Raw genomic sequence first — 23,931 nt, 5'->3', positions numbered from 1 at the left:
AGAGGTTTATAGCAGAGTTTTTACTCTATAATTCAAATGCCAATCTAGCAATAAAATATGTTCTAGAAATTCCAATCAGAGACTTCTATCATCTGACTTGGAAACGAGCTGTGCTCTCAATGAGTACAAAGATTTACCACCTGCAAGTGCCGTAATTCAGTAGAATTATGCAGAGGTGAAGAGCGTGAAAAACTCTCACTGTATTTTAAATGCAATGAGAACTATGCTTTAAGAAATTCTCTGAAACCTATAAAAATGGTTCTGTTTAAAGAAAGTAGTGGGAATCAATGTATAAGAATTCTTAAATTCAGGAATTCAAGTTTACCCTTCAGAGTATTATTTTTTTTTAAGACAACAAGTGAAAATTACTACCAATGGTTATCTTTCAAAGAGAACAAGTGAGAGAACACAAAGTAGTTAACTCCTAAATTACACATTATTAAGAGCCCCGACAACTTTATGCTCCAACTATTTGAGAAGTAGAAGCAAGAGAAGAGGAGTTCAACTCCAGAGAGGGACAGCTCTACAAAGTGCTCCAATAAACTCAGGGCAGTAATTTTGAACCTAAGTTCCTTCACAGAAAGTAACAATTATTTGTGGATTTGTGAATCCATATATCAAAGTCTTTTGAATATGCTTTATGATTTTAAAAGATATCAGGACTATCCTGGCAAAGCCAGTGCATATGGTCCTCATACCAACGAGCCCCCACTTCATTTGCTCTTATTCCTCCCACACATGGAATACAGCTGCCTTGTACAAAACTGATGCAATATAACTTTGTCACTTATATCATCACCTGAGCACTCGGATACCACCCTGGGAAAGCCAAGCAAAGCAAGTTTTTCAAAATAATGATATCAGTGGACCTTTTATAGACATATTTGAAAGCATTTCAAGCACAAACACAATCCCTGAATGGGTTATAAAACAAAGTTTTCAAGTGGAGGGATGCAGTGAACTTTACAGCCTGATACATATAAGAGATACACCAAGAGTTTTAGAACTGCGACGTTACTAGCACTTTAAGTTTAAAATAAGCCAGTTGGCCAACATGCCATAAGTGAAATCTCTGGCTCTCAAATTCCTCTTCCGTAAAGATGATAAAATCAGATGATCTCTGAGGTCCCTTCCAATTCATTTATTTCATGGTTCTCCTTTCTCCATATACCTTATAAATATTTAGACTGAGAATCAGATTGTAGCTCCCTGTATGTAGCGGATCTTACAGAACCTCATTCATTGATGAATTTCCCTTAACAGAGGCTCATACAAAAGCAGATGACTGCATCTATCACATGAAAGTAGAGGCACATGACTACCACGTAGCACGTAAGAACACGTACTAAAGTGAGATTTTTTTTTTTAAAGATTTTATTTATTTGAGAGAGAGAATGAGATAGAGAGAGAGAGCATGAGAGGGGGGAGGGTCAGAGAGAGAAGCAGACTCCCTGCTGAGCAGGGAGCCCGACGTGGGACTCGATCCCAGGACTCCAGGATCATGACCTGAGCCGAAGGCAGTCGCTTAACCAACTGAGCCACCCAGGCGCCCTAAAGTGAGATTTTTTTTTTTTTTTAAAGATTTTATTTATTTTTCAACAGAGAGCGAGAGAGGGAACACAAGCAGGGGAAGTGGGAGAGGGAGAAGCAGGCTTCCCGCTGAGCAGGGAGCCGGATGTGGGACTCGATCCCAGGACCCTGGGATCATGACCTGAGCTGAAGGCAGACACTTAACGACTGAGCCACCCAGGCGCCCCTAAAGTGAGATTTTTTTAACAGTAAACAAAAGACCACATTATAGATGTATCAGACTAGTTTATTCCTTAGAAAAATAAGAGTGTATTGGACAATGATGCTTTCAGTTTTTATGAATATCATTCATAAATAAAAACACAACTATCTATACAAATGCCTCTGTTTAGGTAAGTCAGTAATGGAAAGCTATAATTTTAACTCAAATTACATAATATAAAAATACACAGCTCATCCACACTGCTAGAATACCCTCAAACAAACTCATTTAAAAATAGGATGGCCCTTACTTTTTCAGCATTATTATAAATACAATATTACATTTGTCCTTATTCTCTTTTATGATAGTTCTTTTTTTAAGACTTAAAATGTAGTATTTGTATTTTTTGGAATTTCTGATAAATAGATCACAATTTAATGTGAAATTCACAGATTCTGTGACAAACCAACAGTATTTATTTACACATTCACATATAGCACAAAGTGGTGGTCAAGTATTAGTGATAATAATTAACAAACTATTAAAATACTAAGAAAAATCACCATTTTAGCAATTTAAATGCTTTATGACAGGATAATTTATATCCAGCAACACATATTTACAAATAACTTTAGAAAAAAAAGTGTATCATTTTTTTTGGATAATCAAAAGTACTGATAGGTTTTCTGTATTATTTTTAGCCTCGCTGTAGAAATGTTTTCATTGTCTAAATTTAATCAATGTGCTGATTAAAGAAAAGACAATGTATTAATAGTAAAATTATACGTATTAGTGGTGTATCTGTGTGTGTGTATGAACCAATCAAAACTCAGGTTGTGAATTAAAGCCATTTAAAAGGCAAATTGAAGACAAAAATAACGTTACTGAAGCTGTCTGTCTTTCTTAAACTGCAACTCCCAAGTTGTGTTTTGCAGCTCTAGTAAGATCCAATAGACAATTCAACATGCTACTCTTGTTAGTTTTTTTTCCTCCTGCTGACTCTTTTTTCACATGTTAACTTTGGTATCTCTCTACTAACTACATAAAATAGGACTCTTGTCAACACCTCTCCTAGAAGTCAAATGAGTTTGATGAGGTGTTGAGTATTATTTTCCATTTTACTTTTCTATATTTACCTGGTCCAACAACACTCTTAACCGTGTAGTTTTTCTTCCATCTTATTTGGGTCGTTTGTTTTCACCCAGTCATCAGGGTACACCAAGGGAATTGGCCCTGGATCAAGGTAAACTGTGTGCCTACGTATAAAATTATCGTAATTTGAGGGTTTAGAATGTCAAACATGCTATACTAAAACTAACCAGGGATTCAAAAATTAACACCGTTTTAAAGGCACACTTATCCGAGCTCATGGCATAATCTCCAACAAAAGTGTACTCTACCGAATCCCACAACAAACACTGGCACTTCATGTGGTCGGAGGAGCTGAAATGGCCTTTACAGGAGTTCTAACTTCTTGATTTTGGTCTCGATTTTGAAGGGGAATGCTGCTGGGATTTTCACACTGTTCATATACCTTTAAGGAAGCGGCGTGTTCTTGATTTTTGTTCTCTTCGGCAAATCCTAATGTCACACTCTCCCCAGAAGGCTGAAATGGCCTCTCCAAATGAACCACCTGTTTGCCTGCTTCGGCTTCTTGTTCATGCAGCAATCTCTCCACCTCCACCTCAAGCTCCAGAGTCTCCTCGTCAGCTTGTACATCCAGTTGCTGCATCAACTCTTCCAACTTCTTGGCCTTGCGGAGCTCATTTTGCTGTATGATTGTACAGAGGTGTTCAGTGAGTTGCTCTTTAATTTCAGTCTTGCGCTGGAGATCTAGCTTTGCTGTAACATACTCTGCTTCAGCCCTGTCAAACCGCTTCCTGTAGGGACAGGTACAAAGATTGGTCCATTGGTTTTCCACTTAAGAAGATATTCAAAGGAGGGCCTAGAAACAATAATTAAACTCCAGAATTTGGGGGGGGGGGGAGGAAGTATAATGAAGATATGGATACTAATATTTTATGCACACTTGTCCTACACGTCAGACAAACCAGGCTGCTGCTGCTCAAACTTTTACAACATCCACATTTGGGCCCTTCTAATGTAATGACATTCTTCTGCATTCATTTCCTCTTCCTGAAGCTGGGTTTGAATGAAAGCAGGCTGAGAGGTTAATTCAGTGGTGAGCTAGCTCTGGTCAGGGAGAGCCCTGATTTGCAGTGTTTGTCAATTTCTGTATTATAAATACTACCACCACTATGGCCAATTTCAGGCAGTTAATGTGCCATCACTGATTGCAGAATTGGAAAGAGATACACAAAATCTGTTCTCGTGAACCAGTGCAACCTAGCTCCAGCACACAAATGATCAAAATGTATGAGAGGTAAAACAACCGGAGAAGGAAAAAGTAGAAAATCTGCATCTCTTGATTAGTGGATTAGAAAAGGAAGAAGAATTTTGGTGGAGAAGGATATGGACAGTGGTTGCAAGGTGAATGTAAATGGTATTAGGTGAGGCAAGAAGCAAGCATCAAGTAGAAGAGAAACATTTCAGGGTAGGTTTAGGAAGGGTTTCTCAATCTTGGCACTATTGACAACTTGGACCATATCATTCTCTGTTGTGGGGAGCTGTCCTGTACATTGTAGGATGTGCAGCAGCATCACTGGCTTTCTCCCACTCCTGCTGGTAGCACCCAATACTTGTAATAACCAAAAAGGTCTCCAGATGTTATCAAATGTCTCCTCAGGGGCAAAACTGCCCCCAGTTGAGAATCTCTGGGTTAAGTTGTTCTCTCTCCATTCTGCAACAACAGATTACTGTTAGACTTTGATTAGGGCATTTTATCTATTTACATTTATGTAAACTGCAAAGACAGGCAACGCCAATCCTAGAAATAAGGTAATTCTACTGGGGAAGTCATCCTGTGATCTTTTTTTTTCTTTTGTATTAGGTTGACACAAAAAGAAAAATTATCATATGTCGGTTCACTGTCTTTTGCCTTTTCCATATAATTTGTTCCCTTTTTTCTTTTCTCTCTTTTTTTTTTATTTGGCCAGGAAAAGAGACTGGCCCACATTTATCAACTAATTGTTCAGTTTAATAACCACTAACAGTTGTGAAAGCCATGGTGCCTTACCTGTTATGATTGCCTACATCAACGCAATGTAGTAAGTAATTTCCGGTACTACAGTTAGAGCAAAACAGAAACAGTTATATCTCCTAACACAAGATTCTCTGTCTTGAAAAAGAATATAGTGAAAAAATGAAAGGCTTTGATTTTAGAAAACCCATGGTTCAAAACCTGCCTTTGCCTTTTACTGTGTATGTACCGGTTTTGGTCAAGGCCTTTTTTGGATGTAAAGAACAGATACCCAGTCAAACTAGCTCAGGTGAAAAGTGGGTTTTATTGTAGGATACAAAAGGCAATTTCACAGGCATGTCATCAGAATCAAAAGCTATTCTCTTTAATGCTTAGAAACCACAGTTTCTCTCATTTTGGCTTTCCAATCATACTTACAACCCAATATGGCCACCAGCTGTGGCTCTATATTAAATTCACTCTACTCAATTTCTCAGTGTTCGAATTCCAGGGGAAGGACCCGGGTTGGCTTAGCTTGGCTCGCATCAGTTTGAACAGAGCTTAGTGTTCAGCCATGCCACCAACCCCTATTTAGCCTTTGGATTAAATGTTCTGGAGTTGGTAGCCCATCTTTGTTCTAATCAGGTGTGCCCCAGGGTCAGCACCATGAGTACAAAACACAGCTAGGTTCCTAAGGAAGAGGCTGGAGAATATACGTGCAATGTCTGAAAACTCCAGTATAGTGACCCTTGGTAGTATCTTCATCTGAGTTTTGGTTTATTTGTAAAATGGTGATGACACTATTACTTCAGAGGAGTGTTAAGGATTAAACGGTATAAACAGGGCAAGTGTCTCGCCCAGTGCCTCGTAGGCACTCAAAAAAGAGAACTTCTCCTTCAGAGTACCAGAATCAAAAAGCGTTGCTAGTTTATCACTAAACAAGTACTCTAACTAAAACTAAAATTATGCAAAGTTTAAGGACTCAGTATTTATACTTGAAAACTGTTATTTACATAATGTTCATTTACCGCATTTAATTTTTTTTTTTTTTTTTTTTTAGTCATCTAGTAACTGTAAGAATGAGAAAACTAGCTGTTTTTCAATTACCCTCTATGTTAAAAGAATTGTTCCAAAGGAGCTTTGCTGGACATGTGAATCCCTTATTTCCATACTTTGTAACATATGTTTATGAATGTTCTTACATCAAGCTTAAGAGCTCTAACAATATTCTCTACAGGTATATGAAAACCTTGCCCCTTCCCCCCAAGTCAAACCTCCTTTCTGTGGTCTGAGGTCCCCTCAGCCAGCCAAAGTCAGTAAAGATTTACTGACTGGGCTCGTGAATGCTGAATTGAAATTAAATTTGCAAATAGGTCCCTAGGTTTCCATTGATCTTTCACCCTGGATAAATCACTGAAGATTTTGCATTTTGTTTATTTATTTAAAGTTCTTCTGGCCAGAAACATGCATATATATTCCTGCACAGAGTGATTTATGCTTGAAATATTGATTAATTTCACAAACTGCACTATGAGCTGGAGGGTCAGGTGGATAATACCAAATCAGAATATGATGACATGTTTTGGAACAGAATAATAAGAGCATTATATATAACACAGTAAGCTAAATTGAACTGGAAATGTAATTACAAATTGTTTTGTTATTTTAAAGGGACATCAAGTGATTTAATGATATTTAAAGGGTTCTATAATCTGTCTCTTGGTTTTGGTATCCTGAAATTTTTTAAGGATTCAATAATTAACCCTTGGCATGCTGTTAGGTTTCATGGGTCCACTTTCAGTTTTTTGGTTCCTTTTCTGAGCAGTTCTAACTATTTGTAAGGATCAACATATCAAGGTTTTTATCCTAAGAAAGGATAGAATAAAACTACATTTTGCAATTACTATATGGGTCCACTGGATCCTTTTACACATCTGAGATACATTACAGAATTGTTGAGACAGGATATATTGTTCCTGTATCTTGAAACATTTTGCCATTTTGTTACCCTGGGAATTATTTCCTTATTACTCATCAATTATTCCCATTTTGCAGAAAAAAAAATAAGAAAACAGAGAATGATAGAATGCCCTAAAGGATGATGCCACAGTGAAATAAATCATCATTGTTTAGTTTCCTTATTGTGTTGTTCAAAGTATCAATCATCTTTCAAAAAGATATAAAAAAAGACTAGAAACACCATAGCTGTAATCTGTTCTCAGCTTTCACTGAACACAGTTCAGAATTAGTATTTTTCATTTTCTGCCCACAGTGACAAAGTAGAGAAAGTTGACAGATGAAGACATTTTGCAGCTATTAGACAAATCATAAGACAAATGTTGTGGTAGGCTAAAAATATGACCACCCATAGATACTCACTTCTTAATCCCCAGAATCTGTGAATATTACCTTATATAGTAAAAGATGTGATTAAGTTTACAATTTTGAAAGGAGTTTATTCTGAATTATTCAGTTGGACCCTAAATATAATCACATGTATCCTTTTAAGAAAGAGACAGAGGAAGTTTTGAGAGAGAAGAGGAGGAAGCAATGTGACTACAGAGGCACAGAACTTAGTGGTGCAGCCACAAGCCAAGGAGTGCCTACAGCCACCAGAAACTGGAAGAGGCAAGGAATGGATTCTTTCCTAGAGTCTGTGAAGGAAGACTGACCCTGCCAACACCTTGATTTCAAACTTCTGGCATCCAGAAATGTAAGAGAATAAATTTCTGTTGTTTTAAACCACCCAGTTTGTGGCAACTTGTTATGGCAGCCCTAGGAACCTAATACAAAGGCCGAAACAGACAGTCTAGGTTCTAGATGGTGACACCAATGACATACATGAAATCTCAAGCGTATGAGACTTCAGAAAAACACATCCTAGATGAACTTGTTCTCAAAATCAGAGTCAGTGACTGAAAAATATATTTCTGAGGATAAAAAGGAAATGTTATTCTCATAGAATTAATAATTCCAACAGAAAGAACTCGATCACACAGTATTTTACAAGTACTTGGACCGTCTTGTGTTGTGAAAGTGTTGTGAAAGGATGTAACTGCATTCTTTCAGCTTTTTATAATGTTTTTTTACTTGACATAAAGAGGTCTGCTATGCTTACATTCTTATTAAAATTTTTAATAAAGTTTCTTTCCATAATCCCTATTATTTTTACTTCTGTAAATTATACATAAAACATTTATGTATATATGTGTGTATGTGTATGCACATGTATGTGTACATGTTAATGGGAATGTCTATTAAACATAAATAGCTAACAGTGATTATAGTTTTTCCTGGTCCATGGAGGGTCAAAGAAATGTTCTACACACAGCCACTCTGTTTCACAAGCTGGTCTATGCAGCATACGGCAGCCTGGGAGTCATAGATGCAAATAGCAGCAATAACTTTCAATTTGGTTCACTCCAAGTGCTGGTCTCCTTAAAGGGGTCTACTCTAACAATGCTCTATAGAAGCCAATTTTAAAGCAAATTCTGGACTATTCATTATCTAAGAACCTTTTGTAGACATTGCACTGTACTATAAAACTACAGTATTATTTTTATTTAAAAAAAAATCAAGGAAATCTCCAACAGAAACTGGTTGCCCTGGGGATTAGCTACCAGTATAAATCTAAACCACAATATTGTATCACCAATCTCTAATTTCTCAATAACCACAGATGTAAATTTAGAAAATGCTGTCTTAATCTTAAGCATGAACAAGATACAATGCTGGTCCTAGTCACAATCGTCTATGGCTTCTCTTTGACTTATCTCAAGAGCTTAGATTTTTAAAAATAGCCTCACACATACAATATGGATATTCACATACAACTATGTCAATACCAGTACCATGAGAAATTGCCATCTTTAGTTTGTTAAAAGATGTAAAATTTTATGTAAATATAATATAAAAATTTACTAAAATTTCATTAAACATGTTTATATATTATGGGATGTTTTCTTCTTTAACCAGTAATCCCACTTTCTTTGTGGTTCTCTGAAGGCTAAAACTATGACATTTCTTATATTATGTTCAACATACAAATGCATCCTACTCCAGCCTCCTCTAGGACAGAATTAAAACATAATGAGATGATTTTCTGTTGAGGTATCCATAATAATCTGAATTATTCACATAAAGGGCTATAAAAGCAAAAGAATGTTCCTCTGGTAAACTTAAGTTACAGAGAATAAAATATGCTAAAAATCTAGGATTAGTTTTATCTTAATAAAATCTTGGTTACCTCCTTAATGACCTTATAAATAGAAATCTGGAACCTCCAGTTATCAGCTACTGATGGCATTAATTTAAGCAGTTAATTAATAAAAGCAACCCATTAAGTCTAATAGCATATGGTCAAACAACAATTACAAAAATCACAAGGACACCACAAACCTCTTTCTTAATAAACAGTGAATTAAAAGCCACAATCAAGCATTTCCGCTTTATTAAATTGTTATATAAACATTCTGATGCTGTGGTTTACCCTGGACTAATGAGGCATTCTGATTGATTTCTAGTGTTACAGAGAGAGATGCAAAACGGAGTCATTAACACGGCATTCCCTTGTGAAAAAAGACAAACTAGGATGATTAAAGCAACGCTGAAAGGACTGAAAACCCTGAAATTGGACCTAATTTTTTGCCCTTTTATCTGCTTGCAAAGTTCATGTAATTCTTTACATGTGTTAGTTCATTTTAAAAATACTCCATGATGAATTTTTCACTAAAAAAATTCCAGTGGTTGAAACCAAGAAAACACATGATAGCAAACTATTATATACAGAATACAATCGAAAAGAAAAAAAAAAGAGGAAAACTTCAAGCTTTTGAGACAGAGTGGTATTTTCTTTAAATACTCATATAAAGCACTGGGTGTTATACGAAAACAATAAATCATGGATCACTACATCAAAAACTAACGATGTATTGTATGGTGACTAACATAACATAATAAAGTAAAATTAAAAAAAAAATACTCATAAGGCTTTTAAAAAAATAAACTAGGTCTTCTTTCTTTGATGAAAACTGAAATGAGAACTAGGATAATCTCTAAGAACCATCTCAGATAATCAAAATTTCTTAATAGAAAGATTATGGACTTGGTGTTAGAATTTAGGGACAAGTCATATAGACACTTAGAGTCCCAAACATTACATAGCTGATGGTTTAGCAAGAAAGACTAAAATGCAAATAAATAATGCAAGAAACGCTCTAACAGGAATATGAACAAGGATGGGGGAAAGTTAAGGAAGACTTCAAAAAGAAGAGACACTTGATTGAATACAAAATAGGGATAAATAGAGCACCTAACGGTATTTTTATGAGGCTTCAATGATGACACCTGAAAGCTCCTGGCCCAGCTAGCAATAAACATTAATTTACTCTGACTCCTGGTTCAGAGTTCTCTCAACTCACCGAGCATATGAATACTCGAGGCTGGCCTGATCGATCCGGTTTCTGAGGATTCCAATATCAGCTGACACCATGTCATCTAGAGCCTGTAACTCCTTTTGGATCCGCTTTAGTTTCAAGGTCTCTGCTTGAGTTCTTTTAGATCTAGAAAAATAAAGACATTTTAAAATCAAGTATCTATATACAATATAAGTGAAAAAAGCAGCCTACTGTATATACAATATGATTTTAATGTATAATTTTTAAAAAATTAGAAAAAAAAAGCACAAATTGAAGTAAAACAAATGCCGGCAACATTTTGGTATATCTCTAAGACTGCATTTGTGCTGTTTTCCCTTATTATTCCAATACACAAAGGAAAAAGTAAAATTTAAAAAAAAAACGAATAGTTCACTTATAGGTCTCTATTCATTCCATGAGGATGTGAACAGGCAGTGAAAGAATATATCTGTATTCTCTTTACATGGAACATCTAACAAACCTTTCTAAATTTCTAGCCTTCAATTCTTGCTAAGCCCATTTTCATTTGTCTGATACTTAGTGGACAAAAGAACTGATGCCTGCATTAAACACCATTACTTTTTGTTTTTTTAAACACCATTTTTTTATATTTTTGGTTTTAACCTTTTTAGGACCCATTTCCCCCAAACTTTCATTACTTTGATTCTTGGTTTTTAGGCACTACAGGTCCTCAAAATTCTTTCTGGGGCTCAAAACCAATAGTCTTTTTATTTTCTTTGTTTAAAAGCACATTCAACCTCAGTCCCCTCACCACCTCCAAATACATGACACTTACTGAAGAAAGAGAATAAACATACAAAAGCCAACCTTCAAACTGATTTCATTTACTTCAAAATTTCATACCCATTCTCACAGAATAAAACCCCCCCAGAAAACCACTATATTGCAACTTATATTCTCCTGATTTCTACTCCATTATGCATTTTCCCTTGTTTTCTGCCTACAAAAGTTACCAGTATGAGTCTTACTTCAAGTACTTTGCTGGCGCATTTATTAATAATCTAATCAGGTTATATTTCCCTACATTTCTGCCTGTATCAATACTTTCTGTCTTCAACCAAATGCATGTAAAGAACAAGTGCTGAGCCTATAAATCTTTCTGTAAAATCCCCAGTGAACAGCCTCCCCAACCACTTCCAAAATGAAGACTACTGAAGTGATTTCCAAAATCGCTATTCACTTTCAATAATCACATTTTTTTTCTTGAAATGTAAGTGCAGTAAGTTGTATATTTCCTATGTTTCATGAAAGATCAAGGGGGACCAGCTGGAGAAAAAAAAAATCATCATTTTCAAATACATATATCCCTGACAGATAAAATTCTGAATGACTCTCATATACCTACCTGCCTTTCTCTCTAGCCCTGTCCCTTCCCCTCCCCTGACACATACATCAGCTTCAATAACCAATAGTTTTGCCAGGCTTTTCTGGAGATCTGAAAAGAAAATGCCAAGAATACTCGCTTGCATTTCATTCTCCCTATTCTCAATCATTGCTTCACTGACTAAGCTTGGTTTCCTAAGGCCACAGCACACTGGAAATTACAAACTAAAAGGGCAGGAAGAGTGGGTGAGGGGTGGAAAGTGGCTCAAATGGGAATGTTGCTGTTGGAGGCCAACACAGCAAAGTAAAGGAAAAGCGACTGCTGACAAACTGACACTGGGAGGTGACAGAAATATTGAAGCGCACATAATAGGGCAGAGTGCTCACAATGGTGACCTGGAGTCACTGATGAAAGGTTATATCATGTATCAGTGGGGGAGATAAATTATTCAAGAAAAATGTCCACAGAAAAACACAATTAAGATTTCTGGAAGTGGAAGTCACTTATGTGTAATAAATAATCTTACTCCTCTACATGTCACATGATTAAAACCTACCCATGTCAAAATTAAAACCTGCACTTGTTGCTAATGCACTTATACTGATGGCTATTCACCGCTTCCTTCGGATGTGTAGATGGCTAAAATTGAAAACACTGATGCTGATTCTGAAGTTTTAATTGCACCTGTATTCACAATTTTGGCTTACAAAGTCCTCCTTAATAAACATCGGAATTTCAGTATCATTTATAAAGCATAATTTGTTTAGTTAGCTTTAAAAGTAACACTGTAGAGGGGCACCTGGCTGGTCGGTAGAGTATGTGAATCTTGATCTCGGGGTTGTGAGTTTAAGACCCACACTGGGCGTGGAACCTACTTTACAAAAAAAATTAAAAATGAATGTTGTAGAGAAAAACATCAATTTATCAAGAGAGACAAGGGAAAAGAAATATAAAACATGACAGAACTGATTGCAGATTACAAACAACTCTCCTAGTTCAGGTGCCTCACCTTTCTGCAATAGCTTTAGCCAAAAGAGCTTTCTTACGTTTATTTTTCTCTTCCATTAGCTGTTGTTCTTGCTGGAGGACTTCCCAACGAGATTTTTCTTGCCTAGGGAACAAAAAAAGTATAAAAAGGAGTTTCTGAAACCCCATCCTACACCTTACCAGGCTCAGTCCCCTATGTATAAAATTTAATCAAGCAGATTATGTCTATTTTCTTTCAAAAACTCTCTTAAAAGGAACCCATCTGCAGCTCATTATTTTGTTCTAATAGGAACAAAGATTATGATTTGAAGGCTTACATAAACTGGCCCTTTGAAATCCATTATATGTATATAATCTAGGAAGCCACAAACTGGAAGGTAGAGTACTATGGCATTTCTTAGGAGAACAAAGAAAGTTGTATAAGTTAATTATGTATTATATGCAAAATGGAGAGCAAAATAAATTGGTATGTAGCTAATATCATGTTCTATCTTTTAGAGTTTTCTATAATGAAAAGTCTCTACCACCTAACACCCTCAGGACAATAACCAATGTTTATTTTATTCATTTTTTTTCACTATGCTTTCTTCTTTCCAGATCTCAAACAATTTTAAACAGAGCGAAACACCATGAGCTAAGATTTGAATGCTGGGTTACCGAGAAACTTCAAGGATCTGAAAAGAGTTTTCCCTCTGTTCAATTCTGAAAGATGTAGATCAAAATTTCCTGTAAATTCAACAACTGGATGTCAACTCAAACAAGGTCCTGACAAAGCTATTTATTCCTTTTATTGCCATTTCTTATGGCCATTGTATCAAAATTCTCTAGTCCAAGACCTAGTAACCACTTCCAAATTTATCATTTCCTTCCCATTCTCACAGCCTCCACCCTGGTGCTGGCACTGGTCCGCTCTCAGCTTCACTATCGCGTGCATCTTGTCACCCAGTGCTGGAGGTCCAGCTCAGCTGGTGCCCTCCCCTGAATGCACCGCAACACCGACACCTGCATTTTCTCTAACCATTGTTTTGACCAGGGTATCTCTCTCTGAGAGGCCTTGGTGATACACGACCGCATCGGGGAGCTCAACAGACAGGAACCCTCAGCTTCCACATCCTTCTTCGCCCTCCCTCATTCTCTACTTTCTCTGGCCTTGCTTTTGCCTCTTCCAGAGACATGCGATGCCATCTCTGAGCATCCTATAGGATAGAGCTTTCCTTTCCCCTTCTTATAGGCTCAGAATTCCTTTTTCAATGACAGTTCTTGAGATTGCATGTCTTCTATGAAAATTTTCCCAAGTACCTAAAAAAAAAATTATTTTCCTAACAACATTCAATCTAAATTGTCCAGCTCAATTTAAACCCACCCTCATCTACTTGTCTCAGGTCTATGCTGGTAAACTACATTTAAAGACATTTAAATATATGCACTTGTTCAATGTTGTTCTCATAATTCATGTGGCTTTATATCTCTTGTAAAAAAAAAAAAGAAGAAGAAGAAGAAGATAGCAGGAGGGGAAGAATGAAGGGGGGGAAATCAGAGGGGGAGATGAACCATGAGAGACGATGGACTCTGAAAAACAAACTGAGGGTTCTAGAGGGGAGGGGGGTGGGAGGATGGGTTAGCCTGGTGATGGGTATTAAAGAGGGCACGCTCTGCAGGGAGCACTGGGTGTTATACACAAACAATGAATCATGGAACACTACATCAAAAACTAATGATGTAATGTATGGTGATTCACATAACAATAAAAAATTTTAAAAAAATGCTTTCTTGGTTGTGAACTCATAGCATGGAATCTGGATCAGAGAAATCCTAAGATACTGTGAAAGACTCAGAAAATGGAAAACAGAAACAAATGACATCCTGATAAATCAGGAGGAAAGAAAACATGAGTGGATATTAAAACATAAGCTCTAGGATAAATATTTTGAGAATTCACAAGTGATAGAATAGCAATTTCCGTAAGAATGTTTCTAAACTAAATTCTGGAAGTAGTTTCTAATACAAGCACATTAAATAAAGAATAAAAAGAAATCAAATGATGGAGCTGAATCGTTTTATTAGTCCTCTCAATTTCCTAAATTTCAACTTTTCTTTGACCATCCCTTCGTATCTCTTCACAAACACCCTTTTCTGGGCCAATGGAGATGTAGTCTGGACGGTAAAGAATAGGTTCGATATGGGGATGGAGTGAGTACTACGCATAAGAACTGCTTCTGGTGACGGTAAAGGGCAGAGACTTTGGATCCAGAAAGACCTGTATGTGAACCCCAACTCTGCTACTTATTAGCTATGTATTTGCTTTAGGAATAAAGTTATCTTTTCTGAGTCCAAGATATCTCATCTATAGAGTGAAAATCATGAAGTGGTACTATAAGCTGCTGCAAAGACTAAGTGACATAACATGTATAACATACCCAACACTGACTGGTTTACAACACATTTAGGGGGTAGCTAATCTTTAACAGGTTATCCATTACACTTCTAGGTTAGAATATAAAAAAGAAAATGTTAAAACTACTATTTTTTCAAAGCCTAACGGAGAAAAAAAAGTAAAATGGAAAAAGTCTCATGGATATATAGACTTACTAACAATTCCACTTTCTTTTTTTCCATTTTGCAATCTGGCTTCGGGGGTAGAATCTCGGCGTTTTTGTGACTATCGTGGGAATTCTCGAGTCCCAGTTCCCTTGGTTGACTTTCAATACCCTGTGGTTTTCCATCACCAACAGGAGAGGTGAGTGTAAGAGGACTAGAAGGAAGAGGGAAAGAAGAATGTGGTTTTGGACTATTAAAGCTTGGTTTTGGTGCAGAAAGCAGCTGCTCTGGAGGTACTGAGGTTGATCCATCTTGAAGTCCAAGTTTTTGGCTTTGCTCTTGAAGGGCTTTTTCTCGCTGAAGTTGTTGTCGACTTTTCTTCACAGGAAGACGCCGCTGTGGTTCAAACGGATCTGTGTGAAAAAGAGAATGGAGAAAAATTCCCTTGTGTGAGCAGCAAATAATTAGAATTTCTCTAAGAAAATAAATTTGCATTAACATTAAGTTTTGATAATAATTCTACAGGGTTTCTCCCCTCTACCACAAAAGCCCAGGGAAAAACAGCCATTTTCCTGTAGCGTTTTAACAGTTCTCCAATCATACTGTCCCAACTCAAAATTTACCTTAAGAAGTCCATTTGTCTGTTGAGTTAGGCCTCAGAATAAAAAGCAAGGTTTCTTTTTCAACTTGAATTGAGAATTGCCTCAAGAATCAACTAATCTGACCAAACAAGGTAGACAAATGAATTCTTGATAGGTCTTAAATTTGATTTATGATTCTATCTGCTCTCCTGAAATAAAATGGTGGTTGCGTTTACAGATGGGCTGCACCTCTTAAATAATAGCAGAATCTTAGGCCAATCTGATACACAGGTAGATGTAATGCATAAAGTATAACTGAATGAAATCTCTTATTTCCAAGAATGCTAGTTAACCCTCAATTGTTAGCTTTCATTTTCCAGAGCAGTGCAAGGTTGTGTTCCCCAAAGTCAGTTAGCCATTAATCAATACACACAAGCTAATTTTAATAGCAGTCTAAGCAAACCAATAGAGGAAGATAAAACAACTGGAAGAAATTTTTTTAAAAAGCACTATAAAATAAATAATATCCCTATTATACTTTTTGGGTTGTCTATGCCAGTGTTAACCTTTTAAGACAGAGTACTGGAGAATTTACTCACATTCACAGAATATTTAATAAGATCTGTAAATGGTATTATTTACAAAATACCTGGGAAATGAAATTGTGATAAGTCCTTGTAAATGAACTTAAATAGGGCTTTTAAAATTCTGCACGTTGACTTCTGAAGCAACACAAGCCTAGTATTTAAATCTCCCAAAGGAGAATTAAAGGCTCTGGAGTCACAGCTCTAGCACTGCTTTTGTCCAGCTCAATAACCTTAGGCAAGTCAATTAATTATTCCATACCTCGGTTTCTTCATATGCCAAAGGGGTTGAAAATTTACCTGCTCTACTTAACTCATGGAATTGGTGTAAGGATTAAATGAGATAGGTAAAGAAAATACTTTTAAAAGATAGATGTACCATCAAAAGTAAAATGTTATTAATTGTTGACTTTTGCCAGAAACACAAAGTAGCCTCGTCTATTTTAGGACAGGAACTTATTCTTAACCACTGATCTCTATTCACACCATCAGAAAATGTCTGTTTACTTCCCAGTTACACTCACTTAGCTGAATTAATAGTCCCTATGAAATCCAGTACTGCAGCTTCCAATCTATTTTGCATTTTCACAGAACCTGCCTATGAGATTAAAATTGCTACAATAAACAAGTAACGAATAATAAACCGAACAATAAACAAATTCAGTCCACTTAAAAACAGAACATATGATATAAAAACTCCTGGAACTAATAAGCCATTATAGTAAGGCTGCAGAATGCAAGATTAATATACAAAAGTCAAATGCCTTCCTATGTACCAACAATGAACAAGTAGAATCTGAAGTTAAAAACATGATACTATTTTCATTAGCACTAAAAAAAAAATAAAATTTAATACTTAGGAATAAATCTAAGAAAGTAAGTACAAGATCTATAAAGAAAACTACAAACTCTGATAATGAAATCAAAGAACTAAATGGAGAGATATTCCATATTCATGAATAGAAGATTCAATACTGTCAAGATGTCAGTTCACCCCAACTTGATCTATAGATTCACTGCAATCCCAATCAAAATCCCAGCCAAGATACCGTGTGCATACTGACACAATGCTTCTCGAGTTTATATGGAGAGGCAAAAGACTCAGAATAGCTAACATAATATTGTGAAGAACAAAACTGGAAGACTGGCATTACTTGACTTCAAGACCCACTTTAAAGCCACAGTAATAAAGACAATGTATGCTGAAAAGAATAGACAAACAGACCAATGGAACAGAACAGAGAGCACAGATATAGACAAAATGACCGATGAAATAGAACAAAGAACCCAGAAACAGGTTCATACAGGTATGAAGCACTGGTATATGACTGAGATAGCATGGCCTATCAAGAGCAAAAGGTGGAATCATTCAATAAATGGACTTGAGGAAAAAACTACTATATGGAAAAGATAAAATCAGATCCATACCTCACACCATATAAAAACAAACAAAACATTCTCCAAATGGGTTAAGAACTTAATGGCAAATCAACACTTTAAAATTCTTATTAGAAACACATTTCTTTATGCAGTGTTTTGAATCTGTTGTAGCTTATAATAAAAATGATTGTTAAAAACTCCTAAAGAAGAAGATAGTAGGAAGGGTAAAATGAAGGGGGGGAAATCGGAGGGGGAGACAAACCATGAAAGACTATGGACTCTGAGAAACAAACTGAGGGCTCTAGAGGGGAGGGGGTGGGGGGATGGGTTAGCCTGGTGATGGGTATTAAAGAGGGCACGTATTGAATGGAGCACTGGGTGTTATACGCAAACAATGAATCATGGAACACTACATCAAAAACTAATGATGTAGGGCGCCTGGGTGGCTCAGTCGTTAAGTGTCTGCCTTCGGCTCAGGTCATGATCCTGGGGTCCTGGGATCGAGTCCCACATCGGGCTCCCTGCTCCGCGGGAAGCCTGCTTCTCCCTCTCCCACTCTCCCTGTTTGTGTTCCTGCTCTCGCGGTCTCTCTCTCTGTCAGATAAATAAATAAAATCTTTAAAAAAAATTAAAAAAAAAAAACTAATGATGTAATGTATGGTGACTAACATAACATAATAAAATTAAAAAAAAAAAAGAAGAAACTTCAAAAAACCTCTTAATTGAGTATAAGGATTAATATCTTATGGTAGGGTACTACCACCTAATGGCAGGGTAGTAAATTCTTAAGACACAAAAATGTTGACAATTTGACCACATTAAAATTAAATACTTTGTTCATCAAAAGGTAAAAGTTAAAAAATAAGTTACAAGCTAGGAGAAGATATTCAGAGGAGAAGATATCCATAATATACCTGGCAAAGAACTAGTATCAAGAATAAATAACTCATGAATATTTTCTTTAGACATTGATGGCATTGTAGTGGCACTGTTTTTTTTTTTTTATTTCCAGTTTTTTAGTATGAAATAAGTCATACATCAAATACATGTATGTGTTATAGACACATATCCAACCTGTATGGATTATTAAAAATAGTAACATTTTAACAAATAAAACATGACTATAATAGACATAACTGCTATTCAATGATAGACATGTTATCCTCTCTTTTGGAACACATAAGATAATTGTATTTATTGCCCTCCAAATCATACTACTTGCTTTTGTTAAATGAAATGTAAGTATGAGTGACACCTATCATTTACTGATGGAAGCATTTAGTTGCCAATGCTCAATTCTCATGCCATGGTGAATTCCTAAATGATAGCACCAAAACACAACGTGAAGTAATTATGTGGAAAAGAGTGACCTGCCAGTCCATATTAGACATGAAGCTAGAGTGAAAAATAAATCTTTATTATTTTAAACAATTGATATATTAGGGCTCTTTGTTACTGTAGCGTAACTTGTCTCAACTTGATTTCATTATTACCAATACTTTTGAAATTCCCTATGTATTTGCCCCTTCCTGATAATATTCCCTTGTCTTTCTAGTATCCTGTATTTTGATGTCCTATTTTCCCAAAACAATATACCTGCTTTGTAACATTTTGATCTTCTACAAATGTATCAGGTTGTTCTTCTGCAACTTGCTCTTTTCATGCATTATATTTATGAAATTTACACGTTAATGCATGTGGGTATACTTCATATATTCCCATAGCTGTATAGCAGCCCAATGGATGGTTATATTACAATTTATTTATCCACTTTTTTAAATGAACAATTGGTTTGTTCCCACCTTTTTAACATTATAAATAAGAATGCTAAGAACAGGGGCACCTGGGTGGCTCAGGGGGTTAAGCATCTGCCTTCAGCTTAAGTTGTGATCCCAGGGTCCTGGGATTGAGCCCTGTGTCAATCCTGCTCTGCAGGGAGTTTGTTTCTCCCTCTCCTTCTCCCTCTGCCTGTCACTCCCCCTGCTTGTGCACACGCTCTATCTCAAATAAATAAATAAAATCTTAAAAAAAAAAAGAATGCTAAGAACATTCTTGATCTTTCCTAATGTGCATATGGTTTTCTCTAGAGTACTGTCATGCTTATTTTTGCTGGCAACCAACTCCATCTTCGTGGATTACTTAATTATATTTTTAAGGTTGGAGAATTTTTAAGGAAGGAGGCTTAAAAATTAAAAATCCAGATTTTCTAGTTTTACAAATGAGAAATTCAAGGCAAAAGATTTAGAGGCAGAGCTAGGAGATCTATATGCCAATCGCTGTGTTTGGCTATGAGTGTACAAAGATGCTACGTAGGGTGGACATAGACTAGTGGTTGGTGTCTATGCTCTAACATCTCACTATGGAATGACAGGCCTTGAAGGTAACGTCCTTCCAGCCCCACTCTATCCCAAATTGAAGAGATATTTAGAAATGTACTTCTACATAACGAATCTACTGTTATAATTTAGTTGGCAAACTCACCTCTGCTAACACATAGTCCCTGTGAAATCTTCCCAAGCTCCACCCAACCCCCAGCACAGTCAGGTTCCTGCTAGCTCTGTAGTAAGCTCTTGTAAATTTTCTACTATCCATTATATTATAGTTTGTCTCATTAGACTATCAGCTCTTTGAAGGCAAGGATGATGCCTTGTTCATCTTAGTATGTGTATACAGAAGATGATACCTCTAACTTTGGGTCAGACCAAAAGCAGGAATACTTGTACTCTGTACATTCAAATATGTGAACGGATGTTCAAAACACAGCAAAAGAATTTGAGAACATCAAGCTAAAGTCAATTAACTACACACTGTAGTATAACTTTTATGATACAATTTTTTAAAGGCCTCTGGACCAGTCAAAAATTCCTCCATCTATATAATCTACACTGGCCTTATGTTACTACTTTATTTCCTTTTCCACTTGTCAGCCTTAGATTATTTTTACATCTATGCTAATAACACACAGACTTACCTGAGCAACATCCAATTTGATCACAAACTCTAACAAAAAGCATGCCAGGGCTCATTTAATTTTCTCCCACAAGTGAAGTACATAAATTATGGTACTCAGGGTGATGTAGTATCCACTACCAGGATCACCATACAGAATTTCACGAAATTTCAACCACAAACAAAGCATAGTTTATACCAAGAGTTTCTCACCAAATAACAGCAAAAGTAATTCCTTCATTAAAAGAAAACAAAATAGTACGAGTTCCAGCAAGGGAAGCACAAATTTTTAGCTGACAACAAAGTCAACAGGTATAATTTCACATGTAGCCTCTCAAAAACTCTTGGTTTTCTCACTCTCAAGAGTTAGAATTACATAAGTCGTCTGGCAACCAGAAGTGAATGCAAGACTCCAGATGTATTATGAAAAGCATCGTCTCTTTGCGTTTATTCAGATCCCTGTGCTTCCTTCCTCCCAACCATTGTCAACTTTGATAAATTCATCACAATTCTAATATGGTTTGTGCCCCTCCTCCTTTTACCCGACCCCAACTCTCCAGCCATTGATTTATGCAGCAGTCTTCCCATACGAGACAGCTAGGCTGTAGGCTCACTTCCTCTCCCAAGTCCTATTGCTTTCACAGAAAAAGTCAAATCCAAATCCCTGAAATGGATTCCTGAACTTTCTTTTCTAAAAGAAAATCCCAGGCCCCTGGATTCGCCCCTCCCTCCCTGGCTCCCAGTACATTCACCTCTGGAACCCCTATATCCCCTCTTCCCATTATAGCTCCTTCCCCAAACACCAACACATTACCCTCTTTCCCGCCCCCTTCTCCCCTCAAAAGCTGCAGCCCCGCCCCTTCCCCCAACAGACCCAAAGATTAAATCTCTGCCGGCACGTCCCGTTACCTTTAGCCTGCTTTAGTCGCCTCAGCTCCTCCTCAGAGAAGCCGGCCCAACCCCGCGCCATCCGCCTCGGCTGCCAGCACCCCCAGAACGCCCAAACCTCAGAGCCCCGACTGCCAACACGACTACCCAGGCACATCCGGGTTCTTTCCCGGCCACGGCCGACCAACCAATGAACGCTTCGAGTTCTGGCTACAAGGTCCCCTCTCGCTTGCAGCAGGGCCCAGCTCCCTTCGAGTTGCCTCCGGCGGTGCCGGACAAACTCCCTGTGGAAATCTCGGCCGCGGGGACATTTATGTCTTTGACCTGAGTCTGATCTCTTTCCCTGTCTCTTATTCTCGTTGGGTTAGTAGCTTAACGAGATAAGGGGAGAAGTGGCGATGGGGATGAGGGTGGAGATAAACAGGCAGTTAGGAAGTGGCTACAAGTCTGTGGCGGAAAAGAGCCGTCGCAACTGTCTCCTGGGTCCTCTGGGAAGTCACTGGGGCGGAGCCCTCTACTTGCTGGGTCTGGAAGGGTGGCTTTCGGGACCTGTGGAGATCTTTTCCAGAACTGCCCTGGGATTATCCTGCAAATTGACGCAAGAGAATGTTCAGTTAGGCCTTTAGTTGTGAAAAAACATTTCAGAGGGCCGGGGTATAATGGGAAGGGAATAGACACGTGTAACAGGGTTTCTCTGCACAGCTCGGTCTCCCAAATATCCTGATTGTGGGTTGTCTCCATGTTTTGTGAATGATTCTCGCGTATCTGTAACTTTTGTCCTAAGGGATACCTGAATCTCTCTACTTTAAAATGATCTCTCATCAGTTTTTCATTCAGAGAAGACAATGTAAAACAATGTCGGCGCTGAGGTGTGGGGAAACAGTAGGCTTTTCTGGAGTCCTAATTTCATTGTTTGGTTCGACCTTGAACACAAGTCTGTGCTTCCATTTTCTCATTTCAAGAAAGATATCAAAGATTAAGATGCAGAATACATATAGAGCAAGACGATTTAAGAGACCACTCTGTCTTTCATGTTTCTCATTATATTGCATTAAAAAAAAACTCATTATTTTGGCTTATATTTCAAAATCCCAAGTGTGACTTTTGGCTTTAGCTTGCCAATATTTTAAACAAATTGAAATGAAGTAGAATGAAAATAAAGTGCCACACCAAGAAAAGAGTTGAAATGAATATTTCAGGTTTGGATAGGTGACCAGAAGGTGAAAGATGTTTGGAATTCCTCTTTAACTTTTGAACTTTTAAACTTAGAAGGGATTTCTGAAATTTAAGCGTTCACAAATGCTTCATTTTAAGTGTGGACTCATTTTCCCTAACATTTGAAAATTAAAATGCAATTCAAAAGGATTGGTGAGACAGATCCTTCAGGTTTGGGACATGGACTAAATATTTTAAAGATACGGATTATCTAGCAGGTGGGGATCAGTACCAATGGTAATTAATTCGGTTTCCCATTTACAAGCATCAGCCATGTAGTAAAAATGAAGCACCCTGTATGCCCCATGTTAAATTTTATACATAAACTTTCTTTTTAGCTCTGGGTGAATTTCAAGAATTATCAATAATCTTAATAGGGATGGAAATTACGGTATTTTAAAAGGTTTTGCATCAGCCTTGAATGAGAACCAAAACATTAGATTATAGTAAAAAAAACATCTGTATAAAATTACAATTTCCAGTTTGCAAGGTTCTAACTCTTATTGTTTCTGTTGGCTTTCCCTCATGGTGACTGGTTTCTTCAGATGACGTAATATTTTCATGGGAGCTTAGCTTCAAAGAAATTTTTTGCTTTGTGAAAGTCCTCTGTATCTTGGGTTGAGAGACTGTCTTTGCAGATTGGTTTTGCTGGGAGCTAGAACTTTCAGTTGCTTTAAATCAAATTTAAAGTAATTTTTTCAACTTGTGATATAAATTTGGATCTCTCCCCCACGTATGATCAGGGCTCAGGTTATCAGTAGGCTGAGTTTTTTCTAACCCTCTGTTATCACATGGACCATCCTTTCCAGGCTGTGAACTTTATTTCAGCGATCTTGTCTTCAAATGTGTACAGGAATCCCAACCTCCAGCACTTAAATATTCAGGTAGAGTCCCCCTTGGGTTTGCTTTCTACATCTCTTTTTGCTTTCTTTTATGTTCTAGGATATATTTTTTTTCCTAAAGATTTATTTATTTATTTGGGGGAGAGAGAGTGGGAGAGCATGAGTGGGGGGAGGGGCAGAGGGAGAGAAGCAGACTCCCTGGTGAGTGTGGAAACAGACACAGGGCTCAGTCTCACGACCCTGACTGAGATCATGACCTGAGCCGAAATCAAGAGTTGGAGGTTCAACTGACTGAGCCACCTAGAGGCCCCTATATTTTTTCTTTTAAATAAAAACATGTTATATGTTATTCAGCAGTTTTATGTGTTTATGGCAAAAGGGAATCATCTGTGAT

General features: G+C 37.1%; 1 protein-coding gene across 1 annotated transcript; it reads right to left on the bottom strand.

Annotated features, from left to right (window-relative positions):
• Positions 1-1,810: 1,810 nt before the first annotated feature.
• GORAB (golgin, RAB6 interacting) lies at positions 1,811-21,646 on the bottom strand. Its single transcript, XM_032389403.1, has 5 exons — positions 21,502-21,646; positions 15,154-15,511; positions 12,583-12,684; positions 10,232-10,372; positions 1,811-3,612 (listed from the first exon to the last, which is right to left on the bottom strand). The coding sequence occupies exons 1-5, from the start codon at positions 21,635-21,637 to the stop codon at positions 3,159-3,161; spliced, it is 1,191 nt and encodes a 396-aa protein (XP_032245294.1). The 5' UTR covers positions 21,638-21,646; the 3' UTR covers positions 1,811-3,158.
• Positions 21,647-23,931: the final 2,285 nt, after the last annotated feature.

This window comes from Phoca vitulina, unplaced genomic scaffold (assembly GCF_004348235.1).
Source record: "Phoca vitulina isolate PV1807 unplaced genomic scaffold, GSC_HSeal_1.0 scaffold54, whole genome shotgun sequence".
NCBI classification, from domain to species: domain Eukaryota; kingdom Metazoa; phylum Chordata; class Mammalia; order Carnivora; family Phocidae; genus Phoca; species Phoca vitulina.
Note: the sequence above shows the minus strand (reverse complement) of the source record. Positions and strands in the feature narration are given on the sequence as shown.